Source organism: Sparus aurata, chromosome 23 (assembly GCF_900880675.1).
Source record: "Sparus aurata chromosome 23, fSpaAur1.1, whole genome shotgun sequence".
NCBI classification, from domain to species: domain Eukaryota; kingdom Metazoa; phylum Chordata; class Actinopteri; order Spariformes; family Sparidae; genus Sparus; species Sparus aurata.
The window spans coordinates 29,344,235-29,363,525 of NC_044209.1; the positions used below are offsets into that span (position 1 = coordinate 29,344,235).

The following is a 19,291-nucleotide window of genomic DNA, read 5'->3' on the forward strand; positions in this document are numbered from 1 at the left end:
TAGCCTTCAACCGGGGGACGGACGGACGGACGGATGGACGCTCGTCACTGTCACGCGTGGAGTATAGCGGCGCTGACCTAGCAGTATAGCAGCGCAGCGCCGCTGTTCCACCGTCAGGGGGGAACCCTGAATATTGATCAGAATAAACACATTGTTTCTCGTCAGCAGCACAGTGTAATGTAGTACGTCGGTCCCTTTGCAGCTATAACAGCTTCAACTCTTCTGAAGGCTTTCCACAAGGTTTAGGAGTGTTTATGGGAATCTTTGACCATTCTTCCAGAAACACATTTGTGAGGTCACACACTGATGTTGGACAGGAAGGCCTGGCTCTCAGTCTCCACTCTAATTCATCCCAAAGGTGTTCTGTCAGGTTGAGGTCAGGACTCTGTGCAGGCCAGTCAAGCTCATCCACACCAAACTCTCTCCTCATGTCTTTATGGACCTGCTTTGTGCACTGGTGCTCAGTCATGTTGGAACAGGAAGGACCATCCCCAAACTGTTACCACTGAGTTGGGAACATGGAATTGTCCAACATCTCTTGGTATGCTGAAGCATTCAGAGTTCCTTTCACTGGAACTAAGGGGCCAAGCCCAGCTCATTAAGAACAACCCCAGACATAATCCTCCTCCACCAAACTTTACACTTGGCACAATGCAGTCAGACAAGTACCGTTCTCCTGGCAACCACCAAACCCAAACTCGTCCATCAGGTCAGATGGAGAAGCTCGATTCATCACTCCAGAGAACATGTCTCCACTGCTCTAGAGTCCAGTGGAGCTGCTTCACACGACTGCATCGACACTGACACCGCTCCGTCATTTAACGTGGCCGACCACTTCATGGCTGAGTTGCTGTCGTTCCCAATCACTTCCACTTTGTTATAATACCGCTGACAGTTGACTGCCGAATATTTAGGAGCGAGGAAACTTCACGACTGGACTTGTTGAACAGCTGGCATCGTATCACAGTATCACGCTGGAATTTACTGAGCTCCTGAGAGCGACACATTCTATCACATGTTTGTAGAAACAGTCTGCATGCTGAGGTGCTGCTTTATACACCTGTGGCCATGAAAGTGATTAGAACACCTGATTTCAATTATTTTGGTGGGTGAATGAATACTTTTGGCAATATAATGTATGTTGACTGAAGGCGTGTATAAAGATAAGATATGATGACCTGTGCAGGACTCTGATCTGCAACTACATCTTTACAAGAAGTCACATGATTTAGAGGAACAGTGAGGCAGGATAAAGTCCAGTGAAGAGACAGTCTGCTGCAGTCAGCCGTCAGAGTGAACACAGAGAGTTTACAGTCAGTCTGTCTTTCTATACCAACTTTATTCAGAGACAACAGGACGTCTCTACCAACTTTATTCAGAGACAACAGGACGTCTCTACCAACTTTATTCAGAGACAACAGGACGTCTCTACCAACTTTATTCAGAGACAACAGGACGTCTCTACCAACTTTATTCAGAGACAACAGGACGTCTCTACCAACTTTATTCAGAGACATCAGGACGTCTCTACCAACTTTATTCAGAGACAACAGGACGTCTCTACAAACTTTATTCAGAGACAACAGGACGTCTCTACAAACTTTATTCCAGCAGAACTTTCAGCAGCAGGTCAGAAACTCTTTATTACTCTTTACCTATCGTTGCTTCTCACTCTGCAGATAAACACCTTCATCATCACTGCTGGTCGTCCACGAGTCACTTCAACAACACAATACTGGAAGGAGAGAAAGACATGTTAGTTGAAGTTTGTTTCTCTGAATCACATCTGTCTGTCCTCCCGTCTGTCCTCCTGTCTGTCCTCCTGTCTGTCCTCCTGTCTGTCCTCCCGTCTGTCCTCCAGTCTGTCCTCTTGTCTATCCTCTTGTCTGTCCTCCTGTCCGTCCTAACGACTCTTCAGTAGGCGTTCCCTCAGTCGATCGAGATGATTATGTGACGTGATTCAGAGTAAAAACCTTTAACTCTGTGTTAACTCAGTAACTCGTGTGTCTCTGTCTCCGTCACTGTTGTGTTGTTGTAGTTTCTGTCTCACAGACGGTCAGTCCTCCTGACTGAGACTTCAGTGAACGTTCCCCCATAGAACAGCCTCCCTGATTGGACAGAGAGAGTCAGACAGCATCCAAGTCACTGATGGCAATTATGTGATATGTGATTATGAAATGATGCATGATGGGTCAGAATCTCAATCATAACACGTTATAACAGCATATAAACAGTCAATACATGTTTAGATTAACAGGAGGACACACGTGTTAATGTCATGACATCATGTACCGTCACACCTCATCTGGTTCTGCAGTGTGCTGTAAGAATGGACCCACTGGTGCAGTGTTGGTGTGTGTCTAGTACAAATACTTAGTCACTGTACTTCAGCAGATGTTACAGTATCTGTACTTTACTCGAGTACTTCTTCGACTTCCCCTCCTACATCTGAACACGAACATCTGCAGCTGCATCTTTACAGGAAGTCCCATGATTCAGAGGAAAGGGCGAGGCAGTATGAAGTCCAGTGAAGAGGCAGTCTGCTGCTACAGTTTGGTCACTAACTGGCCTCAGAGCCTGGAGCTCCTCCTGGAGGCTCGTCAGGACAGACCTGGTTTCATTCAACTTATGACTGATCAAGAGTCTGAACAACCTGTTTCCAGAAGGATTATCCTTCCATGAGCAGTTGTTAACCAGCTGAATGTATTTGCACATTGACCAGGAGATACAGATGACTTCATCACAGTTTAATCAGTGTGAACACTGAATATCTTTGTACTGTGATCAGCTGAAGGTATTCTGCTTTTATTTACGTTATAATCAACGTCCCAACTGTTGTGAATCAGTGTTGGAGTAAATGTAGCTGCAGGTTCACGTGGTCTCCATCAGATACAGTTTCCTCTGGTGTCCTCTGATCGTCTCCTGACTTTCTCTCACAGGTGTTTCTGATTGGACCATCAGGCAGAAACCTTCATCATGTCTTTCTGCGAGGGAGTGACAGTGTGTCCTCGCTGTGGCGGCATGCATGTATCTGCATCTGTAAGACATCATCACAGTGACATAGAAACATCATTATTAAAGGAGCAGTCTGTAGTTTCAGAGAAGAAATTCATATTTTATTAAAGTTGTAATATTTACTAAATGAATGAGGTAATAGTTATATTAATAACTATAATAATAATAATAATAATAATGTAATAATGTTTCACAGTCCAGGACTATACAGGTGCTCTGTCAGTTTGTTCATTTGAGTTCAGGTAAAAAAAAATCAGTAAATTCAGTAAAATTGGTATCAAAATAAAATGTTGTTCATAAATGTGTCAAAGTCAAGCAGGGACACTTTTGTGAATGATATCCAACCCTGCTAATGATAATGAAAATGAATCATGTATTGATCTGTTGACTTTTGATCTTCATCATCAGCCTCTGGAGGAGGAGGCCAGAAGACAAAGAGACAAGGAGATTGCTACAAGTCAAAATCCAGTTCAGGAGAGGAGTGTAAACCTGATGTGTCAAACAAATCAGAGACATGTGATCAAACAATGTGATCAATCTAAACAGACTGGAAGAGAACAAGAGAAAAACAGTCAGCAGGCCGAACAGGCTGGACGTGATCAGGGAGATGATGAGGATAAAGAGAGATCAGTGGATGAGTGTGAGATCAACCAAACACCTCCTGGAACAATCAGGATCGGGTTGCTCAATGTTCGATCGATGAATCCAAGAACATCCAGGATCTCAGAGCTTATAACAGGAAATAACGTGGACGTCTTTCTCACAACAGAGACGTGGTTAACAGATGAAACAGCAGTCAGAGTCCTCAGAGAGGCTTCACCAGAAGGGTTCAGGTTCCACTATCAGGTGAGGACAGATGGTAGAAGAGGAGGAGGGGTGGCCAATCAGTTCTCACAGGAACTGCAGGGAGAACAAATTCACTTTGACTCTCTAAACATAACGACCTTTGAGTTTGTTGTCACAGTTCTGCAACATGATGATTGGGACCAACCTGTCGTGATCATCAATGTGTATCTCCCACCAGGATACAACCAGCAACAATTCCGCAGGTTTCTGAATGAGTTTCAAAGTCTCCTGGATGAAGTCAATAGGAACTACAGCAGCATCATTGTGACTGGAGATTTCAACATTCATGTTAATAATGAAAGGAGGTCCTTTACTGACGAGTTTTATCATGTTTGGCCGCTCTATAACCTTACGCAGCATGTAGAGGAGCCAACACATCGAGCAGGTAACACTCTGGATCTGGTCCTCACCTCAAATGTGGAAATCTCTGATCTCATTGTTCAGAAAGATACAAACTCAGATCATTCCACTGTTTATTTTACTGCAAAGCCAAAAGACACAAGAAGGAAACTGAAAAAAACGAGAACAAAGAGCAGAAACGATTCAGACAGACGGAGGAATAGAAACTGAATAATTCTCTGAAATGTGAAAGTAGCTGATTTATCTCTAATATATCACCTGATGTAACTGTGATCAATGAAGTTTCTACAAAGTATTAATTCCATCTGATCAAACAAGGTGCTTATTTTTATCCTATTTTAACTAAAGATTCAATTTAAATGAAACATGTTACTAAAATAAAGTATTTATCAGAATAAGTCAGGAGAATAAGACCAGAGAAAGAAAACAAAGAGCTGAAGTCTGTTCATTGTTTCTAAATGGAGACTGCTCAGAGACCCATTTACTCAGATGTCCATCCAGAAAGCTCCTCCTCCTCCCTCACCTCTGATGGCCTCACCTGCTTCAGTCCTCTCTCCTCTGAACATGTTCTCACATTAGTGACGTCTAACCGGGCCTCCACCTGTTCCCTGGACCTGATTCCCTCCTCCCTTCTCCAGAACATGACGATGGTTCTGGTCCTCAAGACCGTCAACAGGACTGTACCGTCTGCCTCCAAACCCTGGTCAGACCACACGGCCCAGAGAGAGCACTGCACTCTGCTACATCAGCGAGCCGGCTGGTACCGCCATCACTGAGAGCAAACAAAGCTGCTCAGAGAAGTCGAGACTCTTCTGTGTTCTGGAGCCTCAGTGGAGGAACGAACTCCTGACCAACATCAGGACAGCAGAGTCTCTCTCTGTCTGCAGCAGGAGACTCCAGACTCTCTGTTCAGACTTCACCTCCACCTGCAGAGCATCACTCCCTCCAACAAAGAAACATGTATATGAACTTGTATGTTTGTATTGTTAGCACTTTAATCATAGCACTCATGCATTTAAAGTGTCCTTGACTGACATTTTGTGGTTTCTCTCTTGTGACAAATGTATTTATTCTAAATCACTTTGGACAGAAGCGTCTGTTAAATGTTCTAAATGTAAATGTGAATGTGAACAGTGATTGTGATTGGTCCGTTGGTCAGAACTCTCTGACTGGGTGAAAAATACTCCAGCTTCCTCTTTTGACATTTTACCATCACACCTGCTGGCTCCTCTTGGTTTGTTTTATTTTGGCGGGTGTAACATATATGTAATATTTTAGGTTTGTTTTTTGTTTGATTCATTTTGGTGGTAAAGCTTATTCATGCACTCACACACACACACATAGAGTGAACACATGCTGTTTATATAATCATGTTTAATCAAATTCTATGTACTGAGTTATTGTTTGTCACAAGAAGTCAAAAACAAAAATCAAAACAAACAGAATAATTGTGATCTCATTGTTTGTGTTGAATAAAAGACTTTTGAACCTTCATGCTGTCTGTGTATATAAAAATGTTTGTACTGAGTTATTGTTTGTCTCTGGAAGTCAAAAACTAAATTCAAACGAGGAACAGATTAAATATGTTGTATTTAATAAGAAATATTTAAGTGTTACTAAAGTATATTTTCAGTGTGTGATGTGATGAAGAGGCAGTTTGTTGGAACATCAGCAGCTACACGGACTTTATCATCATCCTCATTGTTCTGAGTTTGATCTTTACACGAGGTCACAGAACACTGAACTTCACGTTCAAGTTAAACTGAGCATTTAGAGCTCAGTCATGAGACGAGTGGCCCGGAGTCGTTCAGTCTCAGGTGAGCCAAAGTTCTTAACAGACTTTAATGACCCACATGATGGAGGGATGATCCAGGATCTGGTTTCATGTGTACAATGTATCTGGATCATAAAAACTTAAAGAGTCGTTAAAGAGTCGCTCACCTCCCCTGAAGGTCACATGACTTACAGAAGCTGAGCGGCGGAATAAAGTCCAGAGAAGAAGAACCTCTGCTACAGTCAGACAAACGACCAGCAAACAGACTTCATCTCATTTAAAACTTCTTTTTAACTTTTCTGTTGTTGTGTCTCATGCTGCAGATATTCATGTTAATATCTTCATCTATTCAAAGCTTATGTTTCATGTGGTCAGTTGCATTGTGGGAAATGTAAGATCCAGAGTTTTCAGTGTTCTGCAGCACAAACATTCTCGTTCTGACTCAAGATCAAGACTCGGTCCACACGTACACTGAAAACAAATCTTTCTTTCTGTGTTTTGGCGTCTCACAGACGTAAACAGCATTTCAGGTCACTGAACGCAGAAAACTGCTGCCAGCGTGAAGATATTCAGAAACAGTGTTCATGTGTAGACATGCAGCCTTCTGATTGGATAGTGTGGCCTCACAGTGGAGGTTATATCACCACCTGTTGCTTTGGCGTTCTCTTGTCAGGCCGTTGGTATGACGTGATTTTTTCAAAACTAGAGGTAATAATACCCATGTTCATGTGGACCAGGCCTAAATCTTACCTTGTAAGTGGATCAAAACAATGTGCACACATGAACATTGAACAGCTCGGGGTTGTTTTATTCTCCTCTTTACTGACAAACACTCTGAAACATATCCGATATTTCAACCAGATTCAGGAAACAGCCGACACAAAGATTACGACTGTCGTAACTTTCTTCTTCTTCATGCTTCTGTTCCTCGACATGTCAGAGAGAAATATTGTACCTTTACACCACCACATCCATCTGGCAGGTAAACTAACTTTTCACATTAATGTTTTACATACAAACTTTATAAAACAGAACACATTGTTAAAGCTAAGCCATAAAATCATGTTTCTGGTCTCGTGTCAGTATTTCACTGAAACTCAAAGTCCAGAACCTGAAGACTGTTGCATGTTGTTAAAGTCATCGGTGAGCGTGGCGTTAGGGGCAGGAGGGAGCGTTGACGCAGCGCTGAACTTCAAACTTCTTCTCACCGATGGGCTGAAATAAATATTGCACATTTATGAACTATTGCCAACAGAACACCGTCTCACACGGGGCACCATTAAGTGTGTATGCAACATTTAAAGGGAGTTTTAGGTTAAATTTGGCTATCAAAAATAATTAATGATCATCAGGGATAATTATTAATTATGATAAATAATATGATCTATTCTTAATTAGATGATGTCGGGGCACCACCCTTGAAGAAGGGAAAACAACATATTTACTAAATTTGTCTCATAAGAAGGTACGAAACTGTTTATAACTCTGAATAATAATTAACTTAACTACAACCAAATTCACCATAACAGATGTGATGGTCGAAGGATTGTGGGGGTCTTGACAGTGTAGAGGTCGGCATCATTCACTATTGTACAATATTAGATAGACAGCAAAGATGAAAACATACAATCTAGCTAACATGTACTATATACAGGTGTGTGTGTGTGTGTGTGTGTGTGTGTGTGACGTGATGCCAGGTTAGAGGAGATGAAGAAAGCCATTAATGGCTTTGGATCAGAGCGAGCTAATTTAACTTGCGGTGTTCCACTCTTATTTTTTATTTATATCAATGACTTGGCAGCAGCGTTAACCTTTATGTTTCCTGTACTTTTTGCTGATGATACCAATTTATTTCTCTCACATACTGATTTATCTGTACTTTCTGTACTTATACAAAGCTAATAATAATCTAGATAATATTTCCAAATGGTTTAAATTAAATAAATGATCTCTTAATGTAAAAAAATCTAATTTCAACCTCATCAGTTTTCTTTGCCCTGTAAAGCATTTTTTCAGTTAAACAGTGACGTTCACAAACTCAATACAAGACAGGCTAATTGAATCAATTCAATCATAAGCTTAGGATATTCTTGATGAACCTGAATTGATATACTGTAGTTATGCTTCAGTTTACATGTTCTTATACACAGACACACATTTTATTTATGTCTTTTCTATATATTGATTTTATGCTCTAAATTATTTTAGGGCTACTGGTTATTTCGTGGATTATTATTATTGTCATTGTTATTGTTATTGTTTTGTTATTATTATGATTATTATTATTATTATTATTATTATTATTATTATTATTATTATCATCATTATATGTTGTGGATTATTATTTTTTAATGAATGTTGTATTGAAGTAAGGAGGTGAGATTCATTCTATAAACTCCACTGGGTTTTCTGATCTCACCTGCACAATCTGCTTCTTCTGGATGTTGTTAATTTTATTTGTTTGTTGTTTAGTGCAAATAAATGATTTTTTTTTTTTTTTTTTTTAAATAGTTACATGCAGAGACCCTGAGTCTGTATGAAGCAGCATTTGACTAGCATCAAATTAGCCGTCTAGGAAAGCAAACTACCAAAAACCTGACCTGAGGTCAAAGTAACACCAAAACAGTGGACAAACACATAAATTAAACACATTAAATCAACCAGAGTTTAAAGTCCTGTGCTTAGTTGTGCTGTGCTATGTTATCTAAGCCCAGTTGCTTGGTGTTCCTCAGATTGTGAAGTTAGCTGGCAGCTGCTGGTGCTAACGGATCTGGAATACTAACAGGACCAGGGACGTGCACATGATTATAGAGGGGCAGGGGCTCAACATCAGAAAAGGGCAGTAGCGTGCACCAACTTTGTTTCTGGCCTTAATAACACAATATTAGATTAATTAATGTAAAATTAATAAACAAAGTACTTATTAAAGCTAACTGCTTAGCTGTGTATCCGGTGTAGCTGTAAGTGATATGCAATTGCCATTTCTTTTGTGCCAACAAATTATCGTCAACATGAGTTTATTCCAGTGTTAATTTCGTTGACGAAGACTATAACGAAAAATATTCGTCAACGAACCTTTTTCACAGACGAAAACTAAATGAAAACTAAATAACAAGTCAGATATGATGATGAAGACTGTGACGAAATATAACTGACGCTTAAGTCAATGAATAAAAACGAGACAAAAATGTTAGGGTGGGACGAATGGAGAAGAGATCCAATCAGAGCGAACTGCAGTGCACCCGGTCCGAGGGCGACAGCATGCCTCATGAACAACAGAAATGTCAGAGCGAGGTCCAGGACAAAAACAAATGCTTGACATCTGGGCACACCTCACATATGACAACCAGACCGGCTGCAAACCGTGGGGAGCAAAAACATCAGCAAACTGAAGCGACATTTACAGAGAGAGAAAGAGAGAATATAACATGTAATCAACCCAAAATGTATCAACATGCCACAAACTGAGGGACAATGAGTGACTGAGACGCACTCACACACACTTACAGTATATATGACTAATGTGAATCTAAATTGTTATAAATCAATCTTGATGTTGTGTATATGTTTATGTTAAATTATTGTTAATGTCTGAAAGTTTGGATAAGATGCTTTGGCAATATTGTTGTTAAAACTTTCATACCAATGAAGCGCCTTTGAATTCAATTTAATTGAATTGTATTGACTAAAAGACTAAAAGACTTTAGACTAGACTAAGACTAAAACTCTTATGATATTTAGTCGACTAAAACTAGACTAAGACTAAAAGATTTCAGATGACTAAAACTAAATGGTGTGTTATTCAAAAGACTGAGACTAACTCAGAATTTGCTGTCAAAATTAACACTGGTTTATTCTCATCATCATAATACTCAGGTTTGGAAGACATGCAATTCAGCTGCAATTCTTAAAAAGCAATCAAACACTGGTTTATTATTAGAATATTTATTGGAGGGCAAGTGCAAACTAGAAATACAGGCTACACATGTAAACTACACATGTACAACAGCAAAGTCACAGTAAACTCAATATCTGGAAGAAGTTTAAGATTTATGGCAGATAAACAGCCACACAGACAGCTGTCATATTATTAGATTTTTCTTAACGCTCATTAACCAGCAGTTAGCTTAACAAGCACAAATGGACACTCTTCTGAAATATGACTCATATTTAGGCACGTTGAATGAGTGGAAGGCGACTTGTTGCCCCCACAAGGAAGTTATGTTCATGGTTTATAACTCACAAAGGTTCAAGTCGCTCCACAGTCACGTCTCATCTACGTGGTGGTGGAGTTCTGATGAGGCAGCAGCTTCTCTCTCTCTCTCCCTCTCTCTCTCTCGCCCCTCTGTAGCCCTTTTCAGATAGAAAAGGCAGCACATTAGTAATGTTCCTCCTTTTCCAAAAGCCGCCACTTGGTCGCCTCTGAGGTAGGCGTCAACATGTGACGTGTCATGAAGCTCGAAGTTGGGCTGTGAGCAGTGACAACAAATTTGTCTTCAAAATAAGAGCTTTACATTGCACCTCATTGGAGATTAGAACTGGGTTAGCGACTGTTTATAGAGAGAGAGAGCAGAGCCGAGGCGGACAGAGAAGTGACTTTATAGTCTCAACACACTCACAACACCATATTACAAGGAAATACGTCCGGTAGATAATCGTGGTGTTTTTATACCGTCATTTTTTTTTACATCCTTTTGCACAACAGGAATTTATTCATTCATTAAAAAAACACACAAAAAAGGCACTTTTTAATACGAGGCAAAAATGGCAGGGGCTCCAGCTCCCCTCGGGCCTTATGTGTGCGTACCTGAACAGGACCTTGCAGCTCTCCACAGCTGTGAGACCAGAAGAAGAGATCCTGAGGGCAGGCAGCCCCGTGGGGGAGTAGAGGGCGTCAAGTGAGAGAGGAGGAACAATGAAGGTGCCTGAGTTTTGACTCTCTGGTCAGAGGGGGGTCTGTCACCCTGACCAATAGCAACTCAAAGCTGAATTTTGCACCTAGGTGTGAAGAATGGGGAATTCTGGGACACTGAGTTCAGTTCAGAGTCCATTTTGAAATCCACAACGAACGACTTCATCTGTGGGTCCCAACAAACCTCCTACCCACCGTCAGGTGCTGAGCTGCAGTCGGCACTTGGAGTCCAAAAGAACTCCACCAGCAAACCTCTAATGGTACTCCTGAGAACACACACACACACACACACACACACACACACACACACACACACACACACATACACACCTACACACACACACATACACACACACACACACACACACATTCGGACCTTCTGTGTCATCAGACAGTGAAAGAGGATCCTACCTCATTTGTTTATTCATCCATCTTGTTTTAACTCATTCTACTTCTACCTTGTCTTTTCTTTCTTGTTCTCTGTTGCTGCTTGTCTCTGAGAGCAACAGATAAACTGTCTTCATCTAATGTAGACGGTCACTTTAATATGTGGCTATGCACTTGGAGTCCATGACAAACTTCCCCTATCGGACAATAAAGGTATATTCTATTCTAAAAGTGGATGACACGTCAGACATATCCAGCAAGTATCAACTCACTGTCATAATAACATATGTAAATGAGGGAGGCAATGTGTGTGAACGTTTCCTGAACTTTTATGATGTCAGTGCAGATAGAGATGCAAAGTTCAGTTCAGAGTCCGCAGGCCCTGACAGCCATCGGAAACTACAGCCCCACAAACAAACTCATTTGTCAGACTTATGATGGTGCAAGCTGTATGAGTGGACAGCACGGCGGCGTGCAGCGCACTGCCCCAACGCGTTATTCATCTACTGCTATGCACACAAGCTAAATTTGGTTTTGACACAAGGCACAAATAATATTAAACCAGCCAAATTCTTTTTGCCGTGCTTGATGCCTTTCACAATTTTTTCTCAGGTCATGTAAAAGATCAGCATTGATGTGTGAGGTGGACCGAGCTGTGCGTGTACCAGGAGGTTCTGTTGTGAGGTGGAACTTTAAAAGCCGCGCGGTACATGCCATCCATGAGGGACGCACATCGCTCTGTGTGGCTTTTGACAGGATCGTGAAAGAACCAGGATGGGACAAGGACACTATTGCACAAAGTGCGGCCTTGAAACAAAATCTGGAGGATTTTGATTTCTCCTTCCTGCTCGGAGTCTTTCAGTCCATTTTCGGCCTCACAGAACCACTTTTTCAGGTTCTGCAAAGCAAGACGGTGGACAGAAAACAAATGTCAGGATCGGATCCACAGCATGATCAGTACTCTCAAAGCCACGAGAACAAGCAAGACGTTTACTGGCATTTATGAGGAAACAGTCCAGGCAGTCAGAGAACCTGCATCCCGACGTAAACGGTGTCGCCGCGGCTGGAAGGATCTGGAACAGGGAGTTAACCAGCACCAGGAAGGAGACGAGGACACTGTTTCATCTTTCCGATGTCTTTACTTCGAGATTGTTGACAGTATAGTTCTACACATGACCCAGAGATTTGGATCACCTGAGTTTTTTTCGAGTACCTGATCACACACAGTGTTGGGGAGTAACGAATTACATGTAACGACGTTACGTAATTTAATTACAAAATGTACGTAATTGTAATCCGTTACATTACTGTGAGAAAATATGTAATTAAATTACAGTTGCTTTTGGAAATTTCAATGATTACAACTTAAGTTACATTTGAAATGTCGCCGCAAAAGCTCGGATTTATCAAATAGTTTTTCGCCCCCCTGGATTCATGTTTGTTTTTAGTTTTTTTCATATCAACATCCTCCTGCCAAAACTGACGCTTGTGATTGGCTCTCTCTGGTCATGTGCCATTCAACTCAACCGACAAACCGTACGGCGGCAGTCAGACTCAGCAGCAACAGTGTCGGCGGCGCACAAGATGTTCCTGGGCTGGAAATACAAAACACACTTCATACAGACAGAAGCCAGGCTTCCCTGTATTTAATATTACAAAGGTAGCTCTCTTTTTACCCGGCTAGATCACCATGGTAACTTGTGCTTAGCTCATAACCTGGTCCCGACCAGGTTCTGTTCAGAGTTTAATCATCAAATCGGCTATAAAAGCGCCGCTGTTTCACTATTTAACTCATTTACAGCTGACGTCACCTTTACTTTGAAAGTCCAGTGGAGCTGAATCAGAACATTTGTACGGAGGGAGAGATCGCGCTGATCCGCTGCTGTTTACTTTCTCTCTGAGCGTCTCTACAGATGTTCAGCTGAGGGGATACGCTGCTCAGCTGATGATCCGACTCGCCTCAAGAGGTCATTTATTAGGCTATAGCCTGTTTACTTTTATATACAGTCAGTCACCACTGAAAGAAGTTGTGCGCTCGCAGCAGGACAGATCATTTAACTTAATGTGGCCATGAATAAATTAATTGTTTCGCCTTTTATGTGTTGCCCAAACGCAGTAAATCTTGAGTAGGTCTACTCTGTTTTCTCACATTTAAAAAGGTCTTTGTACAGAGACAACATGAGATTTGCTTGTAGCTACAGCACCTAAAAAACCCACTGTAACCTATTTTCATGCGCACACCAGCCTTGCTTTCAATAAAACACACACTGGCATTTTATAATTGCGATCAGTGAAATATATTAAAACAATATAAAACACAGTTTAAAACAACAGTTGTTGTTGCTCTAAAGCGTCATATTTAAAAGCAGCTCAATGTAGAGCTGTCAGAAATTAAAATCAGCCTCCTCTTGTCATATTTGCAGCAACAATGTTGCTTCAGGCTGTGATCAGGCTTTTTTGTATCCTCATACTCTCTCCATTAAAACAACCTGCTCCTGTTGGCTGAAATCAGCCCGTTGTCGCTCCATTTAGTGAGGAAGTGAGCCTCCTTCAGTACAGGCCGAAGGTCAGACTCATAATATATGGTTAAACCTTTGAACTGAAAGGTTAATCACACTATAGGTCTTAACATGTGAAAATGGTTCGCAGTTGAGAGATTTCATTCAAAATAAAGAAAAGTAATCATAATGTAATCAAATGTAATTAGTTACATTACTTTGAGAAAGTAATTGAAATAGTTACACTACTATTACATTTTCAACAGGGTAACTTGTAATTGTAACCAACTACATTTCCAAAGTAATCTTCCCAACACTGATCACACATCATTTGCATTGTTCTGCAAGCCTGCTGCATTCCCCAGCAGTGAGTTGGCTCAGCTGATCAGCAGCTATCCGGTCTTTGATGAGCAGAAATTGTGAAATGAGCTGCACACGGTGTACAACATGAAGTTGTTTCACAAGCAGCTGCTCATTGAGGATGACCTACAGGGCACGCTGTCCGAGGTCTTCAACCTGCTGCAGCTTATGCTCACCATACCAGCTACCAGCACATCAGCAGAGCACTCACCTGAGGAACACGTGTGGACAGGACAGGCTTGTCGACTTGGCCAGGATATCCACTGACTCTGTTGTTGTGGAGGACCTAAAGGCCAGTGGGAAGTTCTTCCACATGGTCATCGATCTCTTTGCCACCATGAGAGACAGAACACTTTTTTTTATTTAAGCTTAATAGATACTAAACTGCCCAATTAGCAATGTGTGATATTTCTGATGTGATTATAGTCTGTATTGTGTCTTGCTTGCTTTAATTAAGCAGCATGTGAGTCCAGTGAAGTTGTGGTTTATTGTTGTTGTTTATGTGGAGAAAATGAGCACCACGGACAGCGACCGTGACGGGCCGGGCTGGTTGAATACATGCACATGTCAGCTTTGCTGTTTACAGCCACTGGTGCTGGGTTGTTGTGTTGCTGTATAATGAACATTTACATGTATTATTGTATATATAAACGATAAGGAAAAGTGTAAAGCATTTGTGTATCTCACATAAAGTGTGCAACAACAGCTTCTGATTGAGTGTGTGAATTTAGCATCTATCTAATATCAAATGTGTGCTGTGTATAAAGTAGCTGGTTGTGCTTTTGGGAGGGTGGTTGCATAAAAATAATTAATGAGATTTAAAGAGGACTGTGTGTGTGTGTGTGTGAGTGTGTGTGTGAGTGTCTGTGTGTGTGTGTGTGTGTGTGTGAGTGTCTGTGTGTGTGTGTGTGTGTGTGTATGTGTGTGTGTGTGTGTGTGTGTGTGTGTGTGTATGTGTGTGTGTGTGTGACTGAGAGATAGAGAGCGAGCGTGTCAGTGCTCAAAGTGCGTTAGACAACAAGCATGTGTAAGTCCTGGTAAAATGATGCTGGACGCTCTAATAGTTCATCCAACTACGGAAAATAGTAACATATAAATTACAAAATATGATTTTCTGCCCCCACCCCGTAAAACAAACACAGCTGAGAGGTTGTGTCTCACTTTGCTTCCCACGCACACAGTTCTGGTTTCCATACAGTCTTTATTGAACTCAATGGGACAGAAAGCGTCTCGTGCATCTGTTGAGCGCTCTCCACCTCTCTCTGTTCTGCAGCCACACCTGCAGCACGCTCACCTCCACACTGGTTTGACAACAGAACTAATTTGTTTATCAAGCCTCAAAGCACCGTCAGTGACCACACCCAGGGCAGCAAATCAGACTATAGAGGGGCGACAGTGCCGGCACCGCCATCCAGCCGGTCAGAAAGACCAAATCTACCCGTCCTCCAGAACTTCCAGAGACAGGTGAGAAACTTTTCTTTTGTTGCTGCAGATCTTTATGTTTATATCTTGGTTGAGCTTCATGTAACACAGAGCGTGTTCTGTAATGCCTCCTGCTGATACCTGGTTACAGAACACGTATAAGAAGTTTATTGTGAAAAAACGCGCTCACACACACACACACACACACACACACACATACATACATACTTTCACCTGTGTGTGTGTGTGTGTGTGTCTTTATAGTCCCTGTGTTTCCCCTGATCATTGCCAGTTCGTCTTTTTGCCCCCGTGCATAGCGTCCCAGCCTTTTTGTTCCGAGTGTCTTCTAGCATTTCCTGGTTTTGACTACAGCCTGTGTTTCCACCGACCTCGGCTCTGTCTGATTTGTTTGTCTCCGCTGCTGGACCACTCGTGTACCGAACCTGTTTTTTGGAGTAAAGACCATTAACCCTGCTTAACTCTGTGTCGAGTCGTGCATTTGAGTCCAATCCATTGTTGTCATTACCAATGTCCAATGTCACTGTTGCGATACAACCACCATAACAATGATATCATACGTGACAGCGCTACAATTTCCTGGCGAAACCTGCAATAATCTTCATAAAAACTAACAAACTAAAGACAACATACATTCACTGAGTAAGGATTATGAAAATAAAGTGCGTATTTCTTGATGAAAATGTCATCAAAACACATTTTAATGTAATATCTATCTTAAATATTGTATTATTCACTGGTAATAAAAGGAATGGCAGCCATGTTCTTTGTTCTCACAGCCAGAAAGTTGACGGTCAGGTGACGTGGACGCAGGAAATAGAAATGATGAAGCGAAAAAGGACGTTATTGTGAAACTACATTTTCCCCTGTGGACCAACGTAGCTATCACACATTTTCATGTAAGACTGGGTCGTATGAAACAGAGCAGGAGAGTGTTTGAGTGAAACCAGCTCAGATTATAAAGTCTGTCACTGTCAAACTCTTCAGATCTTCTCAGGAAATCTTCAGACTGAACATCATTCTTGGATCAGAGATGTTTTAAATGAGATGAACACTGAGAGATTACTGGAGACCATTCGTACAGACAGAACACTTTCCTGTGTGTCAGATCAGATTCTGCACTTTTTAACTCTTTGTATGTTTTATTTGATTAAAGATCGACATCTCAGACGGTCGCTCATTATTTCTGTTTCTATGTAGGATTAATTACTGATCGATGGTGAAACTAAAGGAACTTTGTTTTAGTAGCTCTCATGCTCGAGGCTAAATGTGGCAAATGGCACTCAGTGGATCAATACTATTTATGATTATTGATAATTGATTATTGATTATGGGTGGGGATGCATTTAACTCTGTACACAGGTGAGACATTTCCTCCACTGCTCATTCCCAACACATGGATAGAGCAAAATGTGTTTGTTAGCAACAACTGATGTTTCTGAATGATGAGAACTAATTTAATTCACAGAACGGCACTGAAGGAGATGGCCAGAACACAATGTCATCAATTTGAACAGACTGGAGTTGATCAGGGAGATGATGAGGATAAAAGGAGAGATCCTCCTGGAACAATCATGATCGGGTTGCTCAATGTCCGATCAATGAAGAAAAGAACATTCAGGATCAAAAAGCTCATAAAAAAAAAAAAACTGGACGTCTTTCTCACAACAGAGACGTTTTTAAAACATGATAACGCAGACAGAGTCCTCAGCAAGGCTTCACCACCAGGTTTCAGGTTCCACTATCAGGTGAGGGCAGATGGTAGAAGAGGAGGAGGGGTGGCGATTCAGTTCTCAGAGAGATTGCAGGGAGAACGAATTCCCTTTGACTTTCTAAACATAACGACCTTTGAGTTTGTTGTCACAAAGCTGCAACATAATGATTGGAAACAACCTCTCACGATCATCAATCTGTATCACCCACCAGGATACAACCAGCAACAATTCCATACGTTTCTAAATGAGTTTCAAAGTCTCCTGGATGAATTCAAGAACTACAGCAGCATCATTGTGGCTGGAGATTTCAACATCCCTGCAAAGAAAGGAAAGAAGTCCTATACTGACAGCTTTTATATTCTTTTGCAGAAAAATAACCTTACGCAGCATGTAGAGGAGCCAACACACGAAGCAGGTAACATTCTGGATCTGGTCCTCACCACAAATGTGGAAATCTCTGATCTCATTGTTAGGAAATACACAAAATCAGATCATTCCACCGTTTATTTTAATGCAAAGCCAAAAGATACTGAAGAAAACTGAAGCAAACGAGAATGAAGAGCAGAAACGATTCAGACAGACGGAGGAATAGAAACAGAATAATTCTCTGAAATGTGAAAGTAGCTGATTTAGCTCTAATATATCACCTGATGTAACTGTGATCAATGAAGTTTCTACAAAGTATTAATTCCATCTGATCAAACAAGGTGGTTATTTTATCCTATTTTAACTAAAGATTCAAATAAAATGAAACATGTTGCTAAAATAAAGTATTTATCAAATTAAGTCAGGAGAATGAGACCAGAGAAAGAAAACAAAGAGCTGAAGTCTGTTCATTGTTTCTAAATGGAGACTGCTCAGAGACCCATTTACTCAGATGTCCATCCAGAAAGCTCCTCCTCCTCCCTCACCTCTGATGGCCTCACCTGCTTCAGTCCTCTCTCCTCTGAACATGTTCTCACATTAGTGACGTCTAACCGGGCCTCCACCTGTTCCCTGGACCCGATTCCCTCCTCCCTTCTCCAGAACATGACGATGGTTCTGGTCTTCAAGACCGTCAACAGAACTGCACCGTCTACCTCCAAACCCTGTTCAGCCCACACGGCCCAGAGAAAGCACTGCACTCTGCTACATCAGCGGGCCGGCTGGTACCGCCATCACTGAGAGCAAACAAAGCTGCTCAGAGAAGTCGAGACTCTTCTGTGTTCTGGAGCCTCAGTGGAGGAACGAACTCCTGACCAACATCAGGACAGCAGAGTCGCTCTCTGTCTGCAGCAGGAGACTCCAGACTCTCTGTTCACACTTCACCTCCACCTGCAGAGCATCACACAGTGAACACATGCTGTTTATATATACTATACTGTAAGCTTCTTCAGTGGGTCGGTGTCAGTCTCAATGAGTTCCTGTAGTACTAGAGTTACACTGTGCTGCCGAAGAGAAACAATCTGTTTATTCTGAGCAATATTGCATTTCTCTAACCTTTGTTTTTGTTTTCTGTACCCACAAGCTGCAAGCTGTGTCACTATCTACACTCTCTATAGCTTCTCCTCCTCTTCTTCTCTCTCCTTCTCCTCCCCCTCCTCTTCTTCTCTCTCCTCCCCTCTTTCTTTCAGGCTCCCTTCTGATGGACCACGGCCCCCTGGGACCATCTACTGTTTCCGGGCCCCAGCTGCCTTGAAATTCAATCACTATCTCAATCACTATCTCCTCATATCTATATTTCTGTTAACCTTGATGCCTCTCTCTGTCTATTACTAATGATCTTGTGTGTCCTGCCCTCTTCCAGGTCATCACGGTGGACAGGAGGTCGTCTGGCTCGGGCACGACTTGGTGATGCCTCGTCCTGCTCGGTCGTCTCCTGGTTCCACTAACATTGCATAACTTGTATCAGATTTTCTGTTGGTGTAAGTTGTAAACTGTGAATTGTTGCTCTTTTCTGTACACTGTAAAAATTATTAGGCTGGTTAAACTTAAAATATTAAGT

At 41.7% G+C, this 19,291-nt stretch overlaps 1 protein-coding gene and 1 long non-coding RNA gene across 3 annotated transcripts in view; both read left to right on the forward strand.

Annotated features, from left to right (window-relative positions):
• The first annotated feature begins 1,266 nt into the window (after nt 1-1,266).
• Nucleotides 1,267-19,291, forward strand: part of LOC115575814 (uncharacterized) — a 28,840-nt gene continuing 10,815 nt past the window's right edge. The window contains exons 1-3 of one of the 2 annotated variants that reach the window (XM_030408157.1): nt 1,267-1,629; nt 2,940-3,039; nt 3,424-5,666. In XM_030408157.1, the coding sequence (XP_030264017.1) occupies nt 2,977-3,039; nt 3,424-4,431 (1,071 nt within the window). In that variant the 5' untranslated portion in view covers nt 1,267-1,629; nt 2,940-2,976 and the 3' untranslated portion in view covers nt 4,432-5,666. Of the gene's footprint in view, nt 1,630-2,939; nt 3,040-3,423; nt 5,667-19,291 lie in introns of those variants that run through there. The other variant, XM_030408159.1, reaches the window with a different exon arrangement.
• LOC115575822 (uncharacterized) lies at nt 15,565-18,841 on the forward strand. Its single transcript, XR_003982740.1, has 3 exons — nt 15,565-15,616; nt 17,061-18,669; nt 18,815-18,841. It is a non-coding gene; the product is annotated as an uncharacterized LOC115575822 (long non-coding RNA).